Source organism: Danio rerio, chromosome 1, assembly GCF_052040795.2.
Source record: "Danio rerio strain M-AB ecotype USA chromosome 1, GRCz13ab, whole genome shotgun sequence".
NCBI classification, from domain to species: Eukaryota; Metazoa; Chordata; class Actinopteri; order Cypriniformes; family Danionidae; genus Danio; species Danio rerio.
The window spans coordinates 61,633,944-61,654,601 of NC_141021.1; the positions used below are offsets into that span (position 1 = coordinate 61,633,944).

The 20,658-nt window shown below is 44.9% G+C and overlaps 2 protein-coding genes and 1 long non-coding RNA gene across 7 annotated transcripts; 1 reads left to right on the plus strand and 2 right to left on the minus strand.

Annotated features, from left to right (window-relative positions):
* The first annotated feature begins 595 nt into the window (after positions 1 to 595).
* Positions 596 to 10,103, plus strand: rdh8b (retinol dehydrogenase 8b). The gene is given in 6 exon segments (NM_200788.2): positions 596 to 777; positions 4,092 to 4,253; positions 4,592 to 4,771; positions 4,845 to 4,938; positions 7,913 to 8,096; positions 8,818 to 10,103. Coding segments are annotated over 6 exon segments (954 nt in total). The 5' UTR covers positions 596 to 671; the 3' UTR covers positions 9,046 to 10,103.
* Positions 7,133 to 10,475, minus strand: LOC147837596 (uncharacterized). The gene is made up of 3 exons (XR_015477251.1): positions 10,349 to 10,475; positions 7,851 to 9,041; positions 7,133 to 7,317 (listed from the first exon to the last, which is right to left on the minus strand). It is a non-coding gene; the product is annotated as an uncharacterized LOC147837596 (long non-coding RNA).
* Positions 10,476 to 10,734: 259 nt separating this feature from the next.
* Positions 10,735 to 20,249, minus strand: txndc11 (thioredoxin domain containing 11). 5 transcript variants are annotated; one of them, XR_015475462.1, is made up of 12 exons: positions 19,784 to 19,969; positions 18,546 to 18,762; positions 17,921 to 18,018; positions 17,490 to 17,619; positions 17,121 to 17,214; positions 16,932 to 17,044; positions 16,642 to 16,839; positions 16,040 to 16,490; positions 14,459 to 15,851; positions 13,580 to 14,351; positions 12,480 to 12,560; positions 10,735 to 12,175 (listed from the first exon to the last, which is right to left on the minus strand). XR_015475462.1 is itself a non-coding variant. In NM_001326705.1 (12 exon segments), coding segments are annotated over 12 exon segments (2,346 nt in total). In that variant the 5' UTR covers positions 19,915 to 20,249; the 3' UTR covers positions 10,735 to 11,598.
* Positions 20,250 to 20,658: the final 409 nt, after the last annotated feature.

Below are 20,658 nucleotides of genomic sequence, written 5' to 3' on the forward strand. Positions count from 1 at the left end.
AGGGGAATTGGGCAAGGTAAGTTGTCCGCAGTGTATGTGTGTGAATGAGTTTATGGGTGTTACCCAGTGATGAGTTGCAGCTGGAAGGGCATCCGCTGCGTGAAAGATATGCTGGATAAGTTGGCAGTTCATTCCGCTGAGGTGACCACAGGTAAACTAAGCCAAAATTAAAATTAATAAATGAATGAATGTCTTGTTAGAATTGAATATTCTTTGTTTTCTCCATTAAAGATGAAATTAAACGATTTTTAATTATTATTTGTTCAAAGGAAAAAATAGTGAGAGTGTAAATCGGCAGTAGTAATAAGGTTAAATTTATAATTTTACAGAAAGTTAAATGGACCTTCCCGACAAAAAGCCACATTACAGACACCTCATAGACGGTTATTATGTTTTTTATGAGTTTTTAAGATTTAAACATGTCTGTATATGTTTATACATGTCTATATAGGGTTAAACACGTCTGTATAGGTTTAAACAAACCTAATATAAAAACAGTGGAGGATTTAAGAAGCTGACGAGCGTGAAACGCGTCATCACCGACCGTCTTGAAGTAAAGCCCGCGGCTCTTCAGTCAGGATAATCCGTGCGCGTTCGCGTGCCGTGTCCTCCTGCGCGCTCCCGCCTGCTGATTGAGGCTCCGGTTCTCCGGTCAGTTCCCCGGTTCAGCGATGGCGAGCGCGGGGCAAAAAGTAGTGCTGATCACCGGCTGCTCCTCCGGCATCGGGCTCGGGATCGCCGTGATGCTCGCCAGAGACAAGCAGCAGCGCTATTACGGTGAGTTATTAATTAACGGTTATTAACGGACTTCTGTTTGTGAACAGCGCGGAGCCTGAACTGCAGCTATGATGAGCCTGTAAACATACTGCTTTACTGGAATAATGCTAATGATGATGAAGTAAATGAAGGAGGCAGCGTTTTGCAGAACACGCAGGACACATGTCTCGATACTCAGAACACTTCAGCAGAACTCTGGACACTGTGAGCACAGCAGAGCTCTCTGTGGGCTAAACTGAGGATCGATGATCACTGTGTTTCGGCATTAAAATACATTCATGACTACATCTGTCAAATCTCATCAAGTCTTTTCTCACTCAGACACAACAACTGCCAAAACATTACATTCAGGACATCTAGCACAGGCTCACACACTGATCTCAGAACTGTTCAACGCCAGGTCATCATGCAGAACTGAAGAAGACAGCACAATTCTACAGCAGTATTTACTGAAACACATTTACACCTAAAAGCGCAGTTTAAGCAGCCAGATCAGCATTACTGTTGTGTCTGCATCTGTGGATGTGTGTAGACAAACTCCTGTATTGTGGAATTTAATAAATAAATAAAGGACATAAAAGATTGAGGAGTTCTGCATCATGCCTGATTGATTCCAGTAACACATGCTGCAGTTATAAACAGAGACCTGTGCTTGTTTTACACAGGAAAACACTTGTGTGTTTAGCTCATTGTTTTGTGGGTGACAGTGTGTGTGTGTGTGTGTGTGTGTGTGGGCTGTCAGCCTTTGCTAGTGTTCTGGAAGAATGACTTTATATATAGAATTGTGTGAAGAGTTCTGCAAAAGTGACCCGAGTATTGAGAAATGTGTCCCAGCGCCTGTAAAGCACCGTAATAAACGATGCTGATATAATAACCACTGATGACTGAAGGCCTTTCAGAACAGTTTGATTGCACAGAAAACTATATGAGTGCTCTTATATGTGTTATTATTGTTCATTTGACTGCTGATAGATCAGGTCAGATCTGACTAATGACAGTACTTCACTGACATATGAGTGTGTGTGTGTGTGTGTGTTTGTAAGAATGTGTGTGTGGATGCATGGTTGTACACGTGTGAGAGAGTCTGTGAAAGGGGTGTATGTGTGTTTACGTGTATAAAAGAGTGAGTGTGTATGTGTGTTTACATGTGTAAGAGAGTGTTTATGTAAGTGTACATGTGTTAGAGATAGAGTGGGTGTGCATGTGTGTGTGTTTACATGATATTAACTGTGATTTTACACAGAGAACAGATGAAATCTCAGGAGGCTCAGCTGTAAAGGCTGAATATGAGTGATAATAATGCTCATCATCAGGCTGACAGGAAGATTTGTGAAAACACAGATGAAGACGATGATGTCAAACGTGTAGAGCAGCGGGCAGCAATAAAGACCCCCTTATAATCTAAAATCATCTCTGATCTGAATATCAGCAGAGTGCACATATAAACTAGTGTCAGTGTGTGTGTGTGTGTGTGTGTGTGTCCACTGCTGTTGTTTTGATGCTTGAGAGCATTGTTGGTTTGACCCGTGTGTCTTCTGAGCTGCCCTCTATCCCTGATTATAGCATTGAGTGAGTGTAACACACGTCAGCACATTACACACACGCACACACACACACACACACACACACACACACACACACTCACACAGACACTCGTTACATCATGTCACGAGAGTGATTATGGGTTTATGGATCATCACTGTCAGAGTCTTAATCTGTCAGTCGTCATCTGCTGAACTTACTGAACCTACAGTACATGTGTGTCACTGTGTGTGTGTGTGTGTGTATCAGTGAGTGGTGTGTGTGTCAATAAGAGGTGTGTACAGTGCACCTGGAGTGTATTGAAAGCACTTCACTTTCTCCACATGTGTTCATGTTACAGCCTTATTCCTAAATGGAGTAAATTGATTGATTTCCTCAACATTCTACACACAATCTCCCATAATGACCATGTGGAGAAAGAGTTTCTGAATTTATTGCAGATTTATTAAGAATAAAAGCTGTTAAATCACCTGTACATCAGTGTTCACAGTGTTTGGTGTGAAGCTCTAAACTGAGCTCAGCTATTCTGTCTCCACTGGTCATTCTGGAGATGTTCCAGCAGCTTCATTGGAGTTCGCCTGTGCTCAATTCAGCTGATGGACATGATCTGAAAAGGCTACAGCTGTCTATATAAGGGTCCAGGGTTAACAGTGCATGTCAAAGCATAAACCAAGCATGAAGACAAAGGAACTGTCTGTAGACCGCTGAGACAGGATTGTCTGGAGGCAGAAGGCTGGGGAAGGTGACAGAAACATTTCTGCTGCTCTGAAAGCTCCACTGAGCACAGCGGCCTCCATCATCCGTCAGTGGAAGATGTTTAACCAGCAGGACTCTTCCTAGAGCTGGCCGGACATCTAAGCTGAGTGATCAGGGGAGAAGAGCCTCAGTCAGGGAGGTGATCAATAACCCGATGGTCACTCTGTCTGATCTCCAGCGCTCTTCTGTGGAGAGAGGAGAACCTTACAGAAGGACAACCATCTGTGCAGCAATCCACCAATCAGGCGTCTGTATGGTAGAGCGGGCAGACGGAAGACACTCCCCGCCTGGAGTTTACCATCTGAAGGACTCTCAGAGCATCAGAAACTAAACTCTCTGCTCTGATGAGACTCAAACTGAACTGTTTGGAGTGAACGCCAGGCGTTACGTTTGGAGAACAGCAGGCGGCGCTCATCAGCAGGCTAACAGCATCCCTACAGTGAAGCATGGTGGTGTTGGCATCATGCTGTGGGCGACGCCTCATCTTCCAGCAGGACAATGACCCAAAGCACACTGTCAAAATATCGTATATCATATCATATAATTGAGTGGCCCAGCCAGAGCCCAGATCTAAATCCTATTGAGCATCTCTGGAGAGATCTGTAAATGGCTGTACACCGTCGCTTCCCATCCAACCTGATAGAGCTTGAGAGGAACTGCAAAGAGGAATAGGTAAAAGCTCCCAAAGACAGGTGTGCAGAGCTTGTAACATTATATTCAGAAAGTCTTGTGAACACTGATGTACATGTGATTTTACAGCTTTTTATTTTTAATTAATTTGCAACAATTTCTAAAACATTGTCATTGTCTCCACATTGTCATTATGGGGGATTGTGTGTAGAATGTTGAGGAAATCAAGCAATTTAATTCATTTTAGAATAAGACTGCAACATAAAGAGATGTGGAAAAAGTCGAGCGCTATCAAGACTTTCCAGATGCACTGTATGTGGATCAGTCAGTGGTGTGTGTGTGTGTGTATCAGTCTCTAATCCAGCAGTGTGTGTGTGTGTGTTCAGTCATTGCTACGATGCGTGACCTGAAGCGTCAGGAGAAGCTGGTGTGTGCTGCGGGAGACACTTACGGGAAAACACTGACGGTGTGCACACTGGACGTCTGCAGCAACGAGTCCGTCAGACAGTGTGTGGACAGCGTCAAAGACCGACATATAGACATTCTGAGTGAGTGAAACACACACACACACACACACACACAAGCACACACACACACACACACACACACACACACGCACGCACGCACACACAGCCTCCAGTGGATTGTGCTCATCCATGCTTAGGTTAGGATCACAGAATTAGAGATTTAGTGTTCAGGTTGACAGTTAATCTGAGCCACAGAAGGCAGACGCTCAGCTGCACCAGCAGGGGTCGCCACACACACTTCCTCCAAACAGTCCATCAGTTTGTGAAGCTATCGGTTCAGATAATCTACAGTTGTGCTGTGTGTGTGTGTGTGTGTGCTGTTACTAACCAGCCGCTGATCCTGATCTGTGTGTGTGTAGTCAATAACGCTGGTGTGGGTCTGGTGGGCCCGGTGGAGGGTCTCAGTCTGGATGATATGATGAAGGTGTTCGAGACTAACTTCTTCGGTGCGGTGCGCATGATTAAAGAGGTGATGCCGGACATGAAGAAGCGGCGCTCAGGACACATCATCGTCATCAGCAGCGTGATGGGCCTGCAGGGTGAGCACACACACACACACGCTCAGTGTTCAGAGCTCATAAACACTCAGCCCTGTGCTGCTCTTCTTCTCAGGTGTGGCCTTTAATGACGTTTATGCCGCGTCGAAGTTCGCCATCGAGGGCTTCTGTGAGAGTCTGGCCGTGCAGCTGCTCAAGTTCAACGTCACGTGAGTCAGATCTCAGCATGGGTTCACACACACCTGCATCACAGTGACCTGCACATTGACAGAGTGTGTGTGATGAAGACGAGGGTGTGTCTTCATGCTGAACAGATTTGAGGGCTGGATATAGATCGATCTGCTTTGTTTTAGAGGGTTAGTGAAGGCCCTCAGGCTGGACACAGAATGACAGACAGCAGGAGGGATGCAGTGTGTTCTCCACTTCCTCTGGAGGAGACCCAGAGCGGATGAGCTTGCATGTTTACTCCTGTACTTACAGTGATCTGATTGTGGACAGATGGATGACACTTATCTAAGCAGCAGTGTGTGTCTGGTCTCTGCACACTGACGGCCCAAACTTTCATGTGTTTTCATATTCAAATCTGAAACATTAGTCACGCACACAAACCCTGCACACCGGGTCTAAAATAATGCACAAAACAACACAAAATCTGGGGTAGGGAAGATGATGTTGTCCTCCAGCTTAATGAAAGAGGAAATCTGGGGTCCATCCCATCCTCCCATCATTATCAAAGAGCTGCGGGATCATCCAGACACATGCAGCTGTTATTTCAGGATGGCCACGGCTCAGCTTGTATACTTCGCTAGCGATGCCAGGACCACCTATTAAGAAAGAAGATCACCAAATTCTGTCAACCGATTGATCCTGTGCAGAGGCTGGCAGTTTGTCTAAGGTACCCAGACACACTTGTATGCCGTGTCTTTATATCCCATACTTTGCTTTTCATGAAAGACTTTGTATTGCGAGAGCAGGTAGACTAGTTCTCCAGCGCCATTTTGGATATTGCCTTTCACATGTACAGCAGCCCTGAAAACTCCTCTCAAAACGTCTTTTTAGGGAACAAAAACCTGGAAAAAAAGAAGACAAATGTAACCCGATTCTGATTTGTTTATGAGTTTCAGAGGCAGTCTGGCAGTATGATTGACATACAGTGGCATAGTGGACAGGCCTGCAGGGCACGCACTGCAGGGGGCCTGCGTGATTAGGGGACCCACATCGTCGCGATTTTCAATAATTGAAAATCCGGCAACCGCAATAATCAAACTCTTGGGAACAACTGTGGTCGGAACCAAAGTTCACAGGTCTGTACGTGTTCTCTGAACTCCTCTCAAGCGCTGGACTACTTAATTCCGATTGCTTACCGCCGAACCGCGTCATACCATAAGGTTGACTTGATTTCAACTCTCCTCGACGCCCACACGGGAGAAGATGCGCCGCGCTGTTCCTCGCCGCCGGTTCTCGTTAAAAATGAATGACTTCTGGCTACTTTGACGCTCTCACCGCTTTCGGTTGTGATCGCTCCTCAGTTTGTGAAGGCTTCCTCGCGTTGTTGCTCTGCCCCGCCCCTTTCCCCACTCCTCAATTTGTGATCACTTCCTGCTCCCCCTCAGTGATCCCTGCAGGGGGCCTCCGCATTTTGTGCTACGCCGCTGTTGACATAATGTGAGGTTAAATTTATTTTTTAACATGCAAACATTACAGACAAATATTTCAGATTCAGTGTGCAATAACCTTCAGCCTCAGACGTCACGCCGAGCACTGCACAGACCTGTGGCTAACGCCCTATTCACACGAGGCGTCAGCATCAACCATTCACATGAATAGGGGACGTCAGGCGTTGCCGAACTGCATTGTGAATCCGTCAGCGCTGCTTCAGAGGCGTTGCTCACTGCAGAAGTTGGGACATTCCCAACTTTTCAAGCGCTGACGGAAGCGTCAGCCAATCAGATCACTGTATGCTAAAACACCAGCTCAGACAGTTGTCGATTGCTGACTAATTTAATTGGCTGACCCTGCTATGACGATCGCGTCAGCCCAAACTTCAGACACGCCCTCTGTCACACTTTTCTGGATAACACAGATCCTCAGTCGTCCTCTGATTGGTTTAAAGATACAGGATTTCTGTAAGTCCAGTGTGCAGCGATCTTCATCAGCCTGTCTGGAAACACATTTGAGTGTATAAACAAGCTGAGATGTTGATATTGATAACAGTGTTCATGAATAAACATAACTTTCTGAGAGATTAGAGAATGAATGATGTGAAGCGGCGTCTCAGACTGTGATTCTGTAGACATTTACACAACATAAACACGGCATGGGATGATAACTGTTTCAAGGTATACCGCGGTTTGGTGAAGTCAAGGCTTTAAAACTGCCAAAAATTTCTGTAATTCCGTTCCTAAGGTATGAGTACCGTTTCATTTATCTGCTCTTTTTGCTTTTTTGTTGTTTTTTAGTATAGCAGTATCTCCAGCAGAAAAAATCTCTAAAGATGCTGTTTTAAATTGTAATGAAATCAGTGTTTTAGAAACTAATGAAGACAGCAGAAGACTATCATTTAACTATTTAGCCTGACACATTTACTGCTCCAAAATACTTTAAATGTTTCTCAAAATAAAATATTTTGTTTTTGAGTTTTTAGTGGTTTCTTGAAGACAGCGAGTGACTCTGCTGTTCTGATGCAGTTAGGGAGTTCATTCCACCAACTGGGCAGATTGAGCGTGAGCGTGAGCGAAAGTGATTTCTTCCCTCTTTGGGATGGAACCACGAGGCGACGTTCATTCACAGAACGCAAGTTTCTGGAGGACACATACATCTGCAGAAGTGAGAGCAGATAAGAAGGAGCAAAGCCAGAAGTCGCTTTGTAAGCAAACATCAGAGCTTTGAATTTGATGCGAGCAGCAACTGGCAGCCAGTGCAAACGGATGAGCAGCGGAGTGACATGTGCTCTTTTAGCTTCATTAAAGACCACTCGTGCTGCTGCGTACTAAAGAGGTTTGATAGAGTTAGCTGGAAGCCCGGCTAGTAGAGAGTTGCAATAGTCCAGTCTGGAGAGAACAAGAGCTTGAACAAGGAGTTGAGCTGCATGTGCAGTGGACGGTTCTTGACCATTCAAAGCTCCTTCAGCCTGAGCTCTGTCTAAGAGAGTCTAGTGTGTATCTCTCTCTCTCTGTGTGTCAGCATGTCGATGATCGAGCCCGGGCCTGTACACACTGAGTTTGAGATGAAGATGTATGATGACGTCTCCAAGAAGGAGTATCCCAACACTGACCCAGAGACGATGCACCACTTCAGGACCTGCTATCTGCCCACCTCAGTCAACATTTTCCAGGGCCTGGGACAAACGCCAGAGGACATCGCCAAGGTCAGAAAGCACAAACAACTCTCCATTATATCCACAAACACAACAGCAGACACACACAGCTGGAGCAACACGAGATTATTCATTTGGAAAGTTCTAGTAACCAGAGTTGGGGAAAGTTACAGATAAAAACAGTGTAAAGACTTTTCCACATTCTAAAACACCAGTCTATCATATTTTCTCATTTTACTCTGGGAGTAAAATGGGACCCCCCCTCTGTGGACTTGATTGGTAACTATTAATCTATTTACCGTCACCAACAGATTAGATTTTGCACCTAAAATCATAAAGTTAAGCTTTACAGCCCTAATTACGTGCCCTCCCAATATCAACCTTCTTCTGAAAGTAAATAAACTTATTTCTACCCCCTCCTGGGAGTGGATCATTTTAGCTAGCCAAATGTAATAAAAGGTATTGATCTCAGCCATACGCCAGGGACTTTAACCCCCGTAGCATTACTTTATATGGTCAGTAATCCATTACGTTACTTTGAGTTACTTTCCCTTACCTGGCTGAGGCTTAATCTCCTACACTCACTTTTAAAAAGTAACTCAAATACTATTACTACTATTTTTAAGTTATGCATTACTCATTACTTAGTAAAGTGTAGACGTAACTGGTGTTACTGTAATGCGTTCCCCCAACACTGGATATAACTGTATTATATCTGTATAGCGAATAACAGTGCGCTGATGATGTGACTGAAATCTCACCGTCTTTGAAGGTCACGAAGAAGGTGATCGAGTCTCCGCGTCCGCCGTTCCGCAGCCTGACCAACCCTCTGTACACACCCATCGTGGCGCTGAAGTACGCAGACGACTCCGGCGACCTGTCCTTACACACCTTCTACCACATGCTGTACAACCTGGGCGGAGTCATGCACGTCAGCGTGAGGATCATGAAGGTGCTGAGCTTCAGCTGGATGAGGAGACGAGCCGTATCCCCTGACTAACACACACACACACACACACACACACACACACTCATCTGTGGATGCTGGAGGAGAGAGCTGTATCACCCGACTAACACACACACACACACACACACACACACATCTGTGGATGCTGGACAGTACGAGCCGTATCCCCTGACTAACACTCACACACACCTGCGGATACTGGAGGAGGTGAGCTGTATCCCCTGACTAACAGACACAGTTTCATTTAGTTTATAAAGCACTATATTAGTGTATATTTTAGGCAGATGAGACTTAGGACCAGATGATTTATAAAGTCTGTGTGAAATCTAAATTCACAATATATATTTGCTAGAGCATATTAGCTGTGTTTCCATCCAAAGATGTGAATTAGACATTATTAAACTGAAATATCTGCTCATCATCAGTGATAAATCAGCATCTCCATGAGTGCTGCACAGTAGAGCATCATCTCCTCAGCTGACTGAATTCAGTAAACCTGTTCTCATTGTCGTTTATACACATTTTCTATTGGATAAACGTTGATGCTACTCTGTTGTGCGCATAATCTTTTTGAATGTGCATTTTGGCGTTTCCAGCAAGCATTTTTAATGCACATATCCAAAATGAGCATAAACATGAGGGGATGGAAACAGCTGATGTTGTTCTGCAGGTTAACGATGAGCACAAGTGAATCCACTGAAACTGAAATGTTCGCTTTGGTCATCTTCAACCTGAGCATCTGCTTGGATTTGCTTTGTGACGTCAGCTTGACTACAGACAAAATATTCGTAGCCACGCCCCTCTTACCACTAGTTTACTACGACTCCGCCCCCAACTCAATAACATTCCAGTTGGAAATATGTCAGCATAATGAAGCAAACATCTCAGCAACTCCTGATTCACTTTAAAGTCAAACTCATGTTCCTGTCATATAAAGCTGTTGATAAGCTCAGTGAGACTTCATAAAGCTGAGGAAGACTGTCTAGTGAAGCAGCAGTAGATCCTGAAGAACAGCGTGATAAACAGCTGATCTGTAGAACTGTCAATACATCAAATCAACATGAAGACAAATAAAGACGACTTGGCTTGAATTTCTCCTTGTTATCATGTCACTTCACGGCTAAGGGCTAGTTATGATCTGTACATGACCTTTTAACTAAAGAATTATTTATTATTTCCCCACCAAACGTTTTGTCACGAAAAATACAAGGTTCGCTTTGAGGAAGCACGTCCACACTGCAGTGGTGTTAAACTCCTAATAACGCATTTAACATCCAACATAAAACCACACATTCACCATTTACATTTCTATTAGGGGAAACGCAGCTCGTCTTACCTGTAACCGCCGATTAAATTTTATTATTTTACTATATAATAACATTTTAGAAGCCGTTTATCGCAAAAGTTCATTCATGAGAGCTCCTGTCAGACTTCCCGCGCGCGCGCGCTCCGTGATGATTGACAGTTAACGGTTTTTTACGCCACGGCTAAATTATCTTGTTTACATACATTAAATATTAAAATTAACCACAATTTGCTGAAAGCGAAATGTGTAGTGAGCGATCGCCGGTCATTTGGTGAAGGGTTATTCTCTTGATTTTGCTAAGCTTCCTAATTAGGTGCAATTCTAGTTTCCATACTAACAATCCTTTTGGTAAAAAATAATTCTTTAAACACTTTTTTTGTATGTAATTCTATAACATGCACACAATGTCAATGTCATTTTTGTTTCTAAAAAGCCTTTATTTATTGTTTATTAAATTATTTCAGTGGTGCTAGTGCACAATACACCAATTTTGACTAGCAGAGTGTAAAAGTTCAGTTATTGATGATCACATCATTAATCATTTAACCCTCAATATCTGATAGACATCAAGAAATCCCTGAATACTGAATCCATGATTATGAAAAAATAGATTATTTGAACATACAGAAAAATACTGAACAGTGTTTCACTGAAATCATTCATCTTTATAAAGTCCATGTGCTGATGAGAACATCAAATATCCTTCCAGAAGGTTCAGATGTCCTCATGTTATGAATCTACAGGACATGTCCAGCTTCACCACCACAAACACCTTCATTGACTTATTTCCATTATAACTAAACATAAACACACATTATTATAATGCAGAAACAAATCTCACTCTCAGGACTAATGTCAAAGTATTTCTCAATAATTCCCATTTTCCATGATGAAGTGTATTGAAATAAAATACAGGTCTACATCTAAATGTACTTCATTACTTTAGTGCAGCGCTTAAACGAAAATCAAATGATGAGAATGAGATCATTTACAGGGATAACCCACCCAAAACTATCGTCATTTATTAACCCATTACCTGTTCCAAACACGGTCTTGCAGATTATCATTACATTCTTCATAACATCTTCTTGAGTGTTCAATAGAAGAAACTCTTCAACCCTTGAGGAAGAGTAAACGGTGAGTAAATGTTGATTATTGGCTGAGCGATCCCTTTAAACGTCTGATTAATAAAACAAACAAAAAACATCTGCTTAAACTGATGATTGATCATGAGGTGGAGTAAGCCCTGGACGTGTGCTGGAGAACAACATGAGCTGTGGTCAGGAAGACTCATCCTCTGCATGTGTGTTTTCATCATGTTCGTCTGTTGCCTGTCTGTGGTCTGTTGCCTGTCTGTCTTCTGTTGCCTGTCTGTGGTCTGTTGTCTGTCTGTGGTCCGCGTCGCTCAGCGCGGTCAGCAGCACCTTCAGCAGTGTGTTCTCCTTCAGCAGCTCCTCGGAGGCGTCCGCCAGCTCCTGCAGTCTGTGAACAGTGTGTGTGAGCTGGTGTGTTTTCTCCCGGTACAGCGCCTCCAGCTGGTGGATCTGCGCCTGCAGCTCTTGGTTCTGGCTCTGCAGTGTGTGCGTGTGCAGCGTGAGCCGCCGGTTCTCCCGCCACAGCACATCCAGCTGCTGGGACACACGCTCTCGAACCCGGTGCAGAGAGAACACTTCCTGCTGCAGCGCCCGGAGCTCCGCCCCCAGCAGAGACACTGACTCCTCCCCTCTAACGGACTCCTCCCCTTCTCCCGACTGCTGCTCCTCCCATGGGGCGTGGCCTGTGTGCTGCAGAACGAAGCGCAGCAGGTTTGGAACAGTCATGGGTGTGTTTTCTGGAAACTTCACACTCATCTGCTTCCTGCGGACATACAGAGCGCACACACACACACACACACACACACGCACACTAGCTATAGTCCAGACAGTTATATTAATGTGAATGTTGGGTTATCGCATAAAAGAATGCAGGATGCAAAATTAATGGAAGAGAGTTTCTCCATAACCTCTGCTCACTGATGAAGTGATGCATGCAATAATGCAATAAGAATGTAAACAACAGCTGCTTCCTCCAGCTTATTATGTGACGTGCTGTAGTTTGTGCTGATCAGTTGATCTGACGGATATAAATGTGTGTGTGTGTGTGTGTAAATGTGAAACTGAACCTGTGTCTGGGGAAGAAGAGCACGGTGGGCAGATGATCCACCATGAACTCCCAGGGCAGATCATTACGGCCCACATTGACTCTGAAAACAACACAAACACAGACTCAGTGATGACGGCGGTTTCAGAGATCTAAACACAACTGATTTACCTCAGCAAATGTCCAGAACAGCAATATTATTAGAGCTGCATTCACCAGTAGAGCTGTGATGATAGACCAACACATGACTCTGCAGCGATGCTCAGATATTCCTGATGCTTTATTAATCTCTCTTTAATCAAGTCTGAGCTTAGTGTTTATCAACAGGTGGCGCTGTAAGCTTTACACACAGTCTCTGATTCCATGCACACATTAATCACATTACATTAACCTCAAAGTGCAAGATTTGATAACGTAGAGGGCAGAGTGCTGTTAAACACTAGCATTTACTGTAGCACCACCTGCTGTTGAAAATGAGAGTACAGCGCCCTCTACTGATTAATGTAGTCCATTCAGAAATTACTGACTAAACTAATAATTATATTTGTGACTTTATGTAACTGACTTACTGCTAGATGAACCTGAAACACTGTTTATTGTAGTATTACCTCTGCTATATTGTATTTCATTCATTCATTCATTTTATTTTCGGCTTAGACCCTTTATTAATTTGGGATTGCCACAGTGGAATGAACCGACAACTTATCCAGCATATGTTTTACACAGCGGATGTCCTTTCAGATGCAACCCAGTACTGGGAAACACCCATAAACACTCATTCTCACTCATACACTATAGACAATTAAGCCTACCCAATTCCCCTATAGCGCATGTGTTTGGACTGTGGGCGAAACCGGAGCACCCGGAGGAAACCCACGCCAACACGGAGAGAACATGCAAACTCCACACAGAAACACCAACTGACCCAGCTAGGACCAGCAACCTTCTTGCTGTGAGGCGATTGTGCTGCCCACTGCGCCACCGTGCCGCCCTATATTGTATTTCATTTGTAAGGTATTCTTACTTTAATATTCACTTGACGGTGCTTCTTTAATTAACTTATTAGAAACTGTGACCCGTGAGAGATCTGCACTGCTGCAGCTCTACATGATCACCCATTACCTGGCCACCGTGAGCGCCCTGTTCCCCCGGAAGAGGCGACCCAGCTGGAGAAACACGTGATTGAGAACAGAGCAGAATCCACACCAGGCTGAGTAATACAGCAGCAGCACGTCCTGCGGAGACACAACACAGCCTTCAGCAACAGTCAACGCCGTCCAGCTTCATTAGCGCAGCGCTTACACACTCCAGATCAGCTTCAGAAAAGGTGCACATCATTACACTACAGTCTCCATCACAAAAGCTGAGGGGTTGTCTATAGAGCAGACAGCAGGGCTGCGTCTGAAACTGCATACTTCCGTAGTATATAGTACTCTAAAAACAGCATGTGAGACGAATAGTCTGAATTCATAGAGTTGGAAAATCAGTATGCGATCAGTAGCACTTATCTACAGTGGAGGAGGTAAGTATTGAACAGAACACATTACTGAAGGTGCGGTTGCCTTGAAATTCTATCTAGATTCTTTAGAAATGAAGTCATGTGTAATAAAAAGAAATAAAGAACTAAAAAAAAAGTATTGAACACATGAAGAAAGGGAGGTGTATTTGTGCAGTGAAGGCCCAGACAGCAGCTGAAATCTCTCAGTAGTTCTCCAGTAACCCTCCACCCTTCCTCAGTGTAATTGAAGATCAGCTGCTTCAGTCCAACATCTACATCAGCAGGAGGATGAAGATCAAGCTATTTCAGCAAGACATGATCCAAAACACAGCCAAGGAGACTCTTAGATGCTTTCAGAGAAAGAAAGTCAAGCTGTAGAATGGCCCAGCCAATCACCTGAGCCGAATCCAAAAGAGAATACAGAATACAGCTCAGATTTGATAGATGAGACCCACAGAAGCGTCAAGATTCTGACAGTCTGTCGAAGTCTGTGAGAAACTCACCCCTGAGCACTGCATGAGGCTTCAGTCTCCATATGAGAGGCGTCTTTAAGCTGCCGTCAATAATAAAGCCTTTATATAAAGTATAAACACAGTTTAGCTCTTTCTCCCTCTGTCAGTCCATTATTATTCCACAGAACTCATCATTCAGATGTATTTTATGTTTATGTTTAAGTTGCTTGGGTTTATAGCAAACTCTGGCTCAGTTCCAGTTCAGCAGCTCCTCTAGAGAGACCACTCCCCCGCTGTGGGCGTGGCTATCCTGCAGTGTTTACAGTGTGGTATCTGTGTGTATAACTAGGGTTGAAAGGGGCGGGACATTTACATGGGAACTAGGGTTGGGTCAATAGAGGATGCCATCATCCATCGCCGATGGCTAATAGACAACACGATGCTGAGCCGGCATCGCCCATCCTCCGCCTGACCCCTAATCGCAAACCCGCTCGCGAAAACTACACACTCAGAGGCCGATCACACCGAACCCACATTAACGTTCCGTAAACGCAAGGCGCACCACAGTGCCGATTTTGTTGACAAGAAAAAAAGGAGAGCGTGCACTTTTTATGTCGCTAGGCAACGACTGAATCAGCAGGATATTGTGCGAGAGTGTTGCTGCTGATATTAATATAACTGTAATATCGAATAATAACGTGATATTCAAGATTTGTGAAGTCATGCAGCTCTGGATAACACAAGTCTCTCATCCATCCTCAATAGTCTCCCTTGTTGTCTTGACAACATAAACACTGCAGGCACCTCAACGGAAACCCCGCCTCTGCTTTCATTTGATTGGAGAATGAAACAGACGAGACTGACGTAACGCGCTTTTTCCGCTCAGAGTTGACTCTTTTCAAATGCGTGCGCACGGCACTCAAGAGCACAAACGCAAGGCATGCATCGAGCATAAGGAGCGCGCAAAACCCTCGCGACCGTGAGTAAACCATTCAAAAGAGGCGCCTCTTAACGAACAGCGCATTAGGTGTGATCGGCCCTGTTTACACTGATACGGCTCGCGTTAAAATGGCATTTAAGAAGGAAAATGATCCACATCCACAGAACAATGGCCATGCGGGTCAGCTAGTGGAAACGGTAGGCTACAAATAATTAAATCATTAAGGATTAATTAATTGAATTCATGATGATGCCATCGTCCATCACGATGTTTCACATTAGACATCACGATGCCAAATTGGTCGACATCGCCCGACCCTAATGGCAACATTCAGATCTGTCTAAAGCCGAGCTGATCTCACCCTTTGCGAGTCCATGACCGTCTGCAGGAAGCTGTCTGAGGTCACTTCCTGTACGAGGCTCTGTGTCTGCTGAGGTGCTTCCTGTCCCACTAGATGTCTGCGCAGTGGGCTGTAGGGAACGCTGAAGTTCTGGATGAAGCCTTCTGCTCCACACACAAACAGAGGAACAACAGGTTCATCCGCTAATCAGAGGCTAACAGTGTCCATCACACAACACCTGTTCAGACGCAGAATCCGTGTGTGTCCATCAGCCTGCTGGTGTGCGTGTGCATGTGTGTGCGTGTGTGTGTGTGTCTATGTATGTGTGTAAGTGTGTGTGTGTGTGTGTTACCCAGAGTGCCGCTGGGCTCCAGCACGTGGTGTGTCTCGTCTCTGAGGTTGATGATGGTGATGAAGGGCCGGTGGAGTCCCCCGCGGGCCCCCAGTCTGTGAGCCAGGGGCCGGTGCAGCTCTGCGTCCAGCATGTAGAAGCGCAGCGTGCGGTTGGAGCGGCACTGCAGCCCGCTGATGGAGGCCCCACTGCACACACTCGCCCCGCCGCGGCACACACTCGCTCCGCAACACACACTCAGCCGGCCGGACGGTGTGTATGAGCTCTGGACGCTCCAGCAGGAGGCGCTGGACTGCAGACGCTGGAGGCTCTGGTGGAGCCCGGAGCAGCCGGAGCGCTGGACACACACCTCACACACACCAGAGCTCGCACACACCGGCACACACTGACAGCAGAGACGCGGAGCAGACGAGCCACAGCCAGACTGATAGAGCAGAGCCACAGCGGACACCTGACACACACACACAGACACACACACACACACACACACACACACAGACACACAGACACACACAGACAGACACACAGATTAATAACACACACACAGTCTGCCGGTGTTGTTATACCGCAGTAAACACTCTCCAGGCTCCGGCTGCATGTACCTGATCGAGCAGCTGATTGGCTGTGAGGGGATTGTGTGGGAGGAAGGTCAGGAGGGCAGGGCCTTTCTGTAGCTCCGCCTCCAGTGAGTAACTCTTGGCTCTGGTTGGTTGAATCCAGTAGACGACGCTCTCTTTGTTCTCCAGCACCCAATCAGAGACGGCCTGTGCGGTGAAGTTCCTCTGCGCTCGCGGGAACACCTGAAACACCACAGCAGGGTCACACCCCGCCCGCTCTCTCAGTGTGAGTGTGTGTGTGTGTGTGTGTGTGAGAGAGAGAGAGAGAGACTCACCAGCGAGCTGTTCAAACGGCGGTGCAAATACACACTTTCATCTTCCCTGAGAGACACGCCCTCTGCCACCGCCTGATTGGTCACCACAGCGAAGCGCACCGCCCCCTGGTGATCTGCACCAATCAGAAAGCAGTGTGTCAGAGCTCACAGGTGAGCATGAGTGATGTGTGTGTGTGTGTGTGTGTGTACCTCGTCGTAGAGCGTGCAGAGCAGACAACAGAAAGGTGAGGTAACCTGCCGGCTGAGGAGACCAGCTAAACCTGAAATAACCCACCACACCCTGCTGGAGCACACGCACGCACGCACGCACGCACGCACGCACGCACGCACGCACGCACGCACGCACGCACGCACGCACGCACGCACGCACGCACGCACGCACGCACGCACACACACACACACACACACACACACACACACACACACACACACACACACACAATAAACAGTTTTACGGTGAATCACTACAATGAACATCAGCATAGAGTGTGTGTGTATATCAAATGATAGATGTGTGTGTGTGTGTGTGTGTGTGTGTGTGTGTGTGTGTGTGTGTACCTGGTGCTGTGTGAGAAAGGAGTGCAGGGCTCCAGCCGTGGGCAGGTACACAAGCGGAGCACAAACCCTGAGGATGAAGCTCTCCAAATAATCGGAGCGAACCGGACCCCTGTACTCGATCGGCCCGAACCTGTGACACACAAACACACACACAAATAAACAAACAAACAAACAAAAAACATGCACACACATGCACACAAAGAAACACACACACAAACACAGACAAACACACAGGCTCACACGCACGCACACAAATGAACAAAATACACACAGACACACACACACATACACACACACACACACAGTATTATTGAGTTAAATTGAAACATTGAAAAAATATAATTTTAATAAGTAATAAAAATATTATTGTGCATTTGTAGTCAAGGTGCTGTGTGTGTGTGTGTGTGTGTGTGTGTGTGTGTGTGTTGTACCTCCTGTAGTACAGATGAATGACGGGATACTGGAAGAAGCTCTTCTGCTTCCTGCAGCGGCCCTGATGCCACCAGCAGTTCACAGCCAGGAACTGCACCTGCCAGGACACGCATCATCATCATCGTCATCATCATATACGATGATCAATAGATCTGAATTATGAGTATATATCTGTATATTGAGTATATATCTGTATATTGAGTATATATCTGTATATTGAGTATATATCTGTATATTGAGTATATATCTGTATATTGAGTATATATCTGTATATTGAGTATATATCTGTATATTGAGTATAGATCTGTATATTGAGTATATATCTGTATATTGAGTATATATCTGTATATTGAGTATAGATCTGTATATTGAGTATAGATCTGTATATTGAGTATATATCTGTATATTGAGTATATATCTGTATATTGAGTATAGATCTGGATGTTGAGTATAGATCTGGATGATGAGTATGGATCTGATGTTGAGTATAGATCTGAAAGCTGAGTATAGATCTGTCCAACTCTTTCTATTTTTCCTTTCATTTTATTATTGTTTTATTTTAAAACTGGTTTTATATACGTAACTTTCGTCAGTGTAAATCATGTAAACAGAGCACACACTCACCTGGTCGGCCAGACGCAGCGCCACCTGCTGGACGTGTTGCCGTGCTGTGATGGAGTGAGCACACCAGGGGGCGTAGAAGAAGAGCACCGACACATCCGCTTCCTCCCGCAGCCGATCCGCTTCCTCCAGCTGACCCAGGAACAGATCCAGAACTGGTGCCTCCGCGGGGAAGAACCGCATCGGCGGACGGGCCGGAGACACTACACTCTTCACACGACTGACAGCACAAACACACACTGTACACTATAATCACACTGACAGGTGCAGCTCCGCTGGAGAGCTCTGGAATCTGCATTTTCATTTGATGTTTGACATAATCTCAACTGAAACATGAAGAGGGGGCAGGGCATAAAGAAGCCCCTCCCTCTTACAAAACAGCCAATAGCGTGTAGTTTTTCTCATAGCTCGGCCAGTGGGAGTGGTTAAGCACAAGTGCATCAAACGAACAGCCAATGAGAAGAAGGGGGCGGGGCATGTCAGACACGAGAGAATTTAGACATTGTTTTGGAGAATCTACATTATAGAAATCAATGCTGAGACTCACATCTACATCATGTGTTATGATCAGCAGTATATGATATAATATTGATATTCATCAGTGTATTTACCCACAGGTGAGTGTTATGATCAGCAGTATATGATATAATATTGATATTCATCAGTGTATTTACCCACAGGTGAGTGTTATGATCAGTAGTATATGATATAATATTGATATTCATCAGTGTATTTACCCGCAGGTGAGTGTTATGATCAGCAGTATATGATATAATATTGATATTCATCAGTGTATTTACCCGCAGGTGAGTGTTATGATCAGTAGTATATGATATAATATTGATATTCATCAGTGTATTTACCCACAGGTGAGTGTTATGATCAGCAGTATATGATATAATATTGATATTCATCAGTGTATTTACCCGCAGGTGTGTGTTATGATCAGTAGTATATGATATAATATTGATATTCATCAGTGTATTTACCCGCAGGTGAGTGTTATGGGCAGTAGTATATGATATAATATTGATATTCATCAGTGTATTTACCCGCAGGTGTGTGTTATGATCAGTAGTATATGATATAATATTGATATTCATCAGTGTATTTACCCGCAGGTGTGTGTTATGATCAGTAGTATATGATATAATATTGATATTCATCAGTGTATTTACCCGCAGGTGTGTGTTATGATCAGTAGTATATGATATAATATTGATATTCATCAGTGTATTTACCCGCAGGTGAGTGTTATGGGCAGCAGGAGCGCGCAGGTCAGCAGTACGGCACCGCAGCACAGTATCTTTACGGGTCTTCTCGCCATCTGATTCACCGCCTGCCGGAGCTCAGCCCGAACCCGCCGCAGCATCACCGACCGCTACAGACAGCAGCTCATCCCGGTGAACCGAACACAGCTGAACAGGAGCGGTGGAACTGAGCACCAACCGCTTAAACACACGTCACACTTCCGCCTCACAGGCTGAGGAAGCGTCGACAAACTGCACACGCATAACGCGCCGTTCATTTCAATAATGCTTCAGAAGAGTAGATTAACATGCGTACAGTGTTCAGGGGGTCTTCGTTAAGGATGTCTTTATGTATAAAGCGCATTTACTGCGCGTGTTCGGTGTTTGAGGTCGAATGAGGAGCGCGATTGACGGTTTATTTCTGAGAAAACAGCGACGCTACCTGACGCATCGTGGCCACGCCCACCGAGACCCCGCGCCAAAGATGATTTCTCCATTATTTTGTATTTATTGTCAACATAATGGATTGCTTGATTCATTATGAGTGACGAGCTGTCATAATAAATGTTTTAAATCAAAGTAAAAAAACTAGTAGTTCTAATACTAGATGTAAATGTTAGTGTTTATGAATTGTGTAGCATTGGTGTTTGTTATTGCAGTGTATCTTCATTATCAAGGTGTTTTTATTCTGAATCCATTTACTTTTACAGGTTTTTTCCAACCGCTCACACAGATAATCTTTTCATGTCAAACTATTTCTGAAACATCTCACTCAAACTGCATTACTACACCCCAAATCCCCCAAACCATGAGCTGTTCAGCCTCGAGCTCAGCTTCCTGTAGCATCAGACACCTTTAACCTTTCT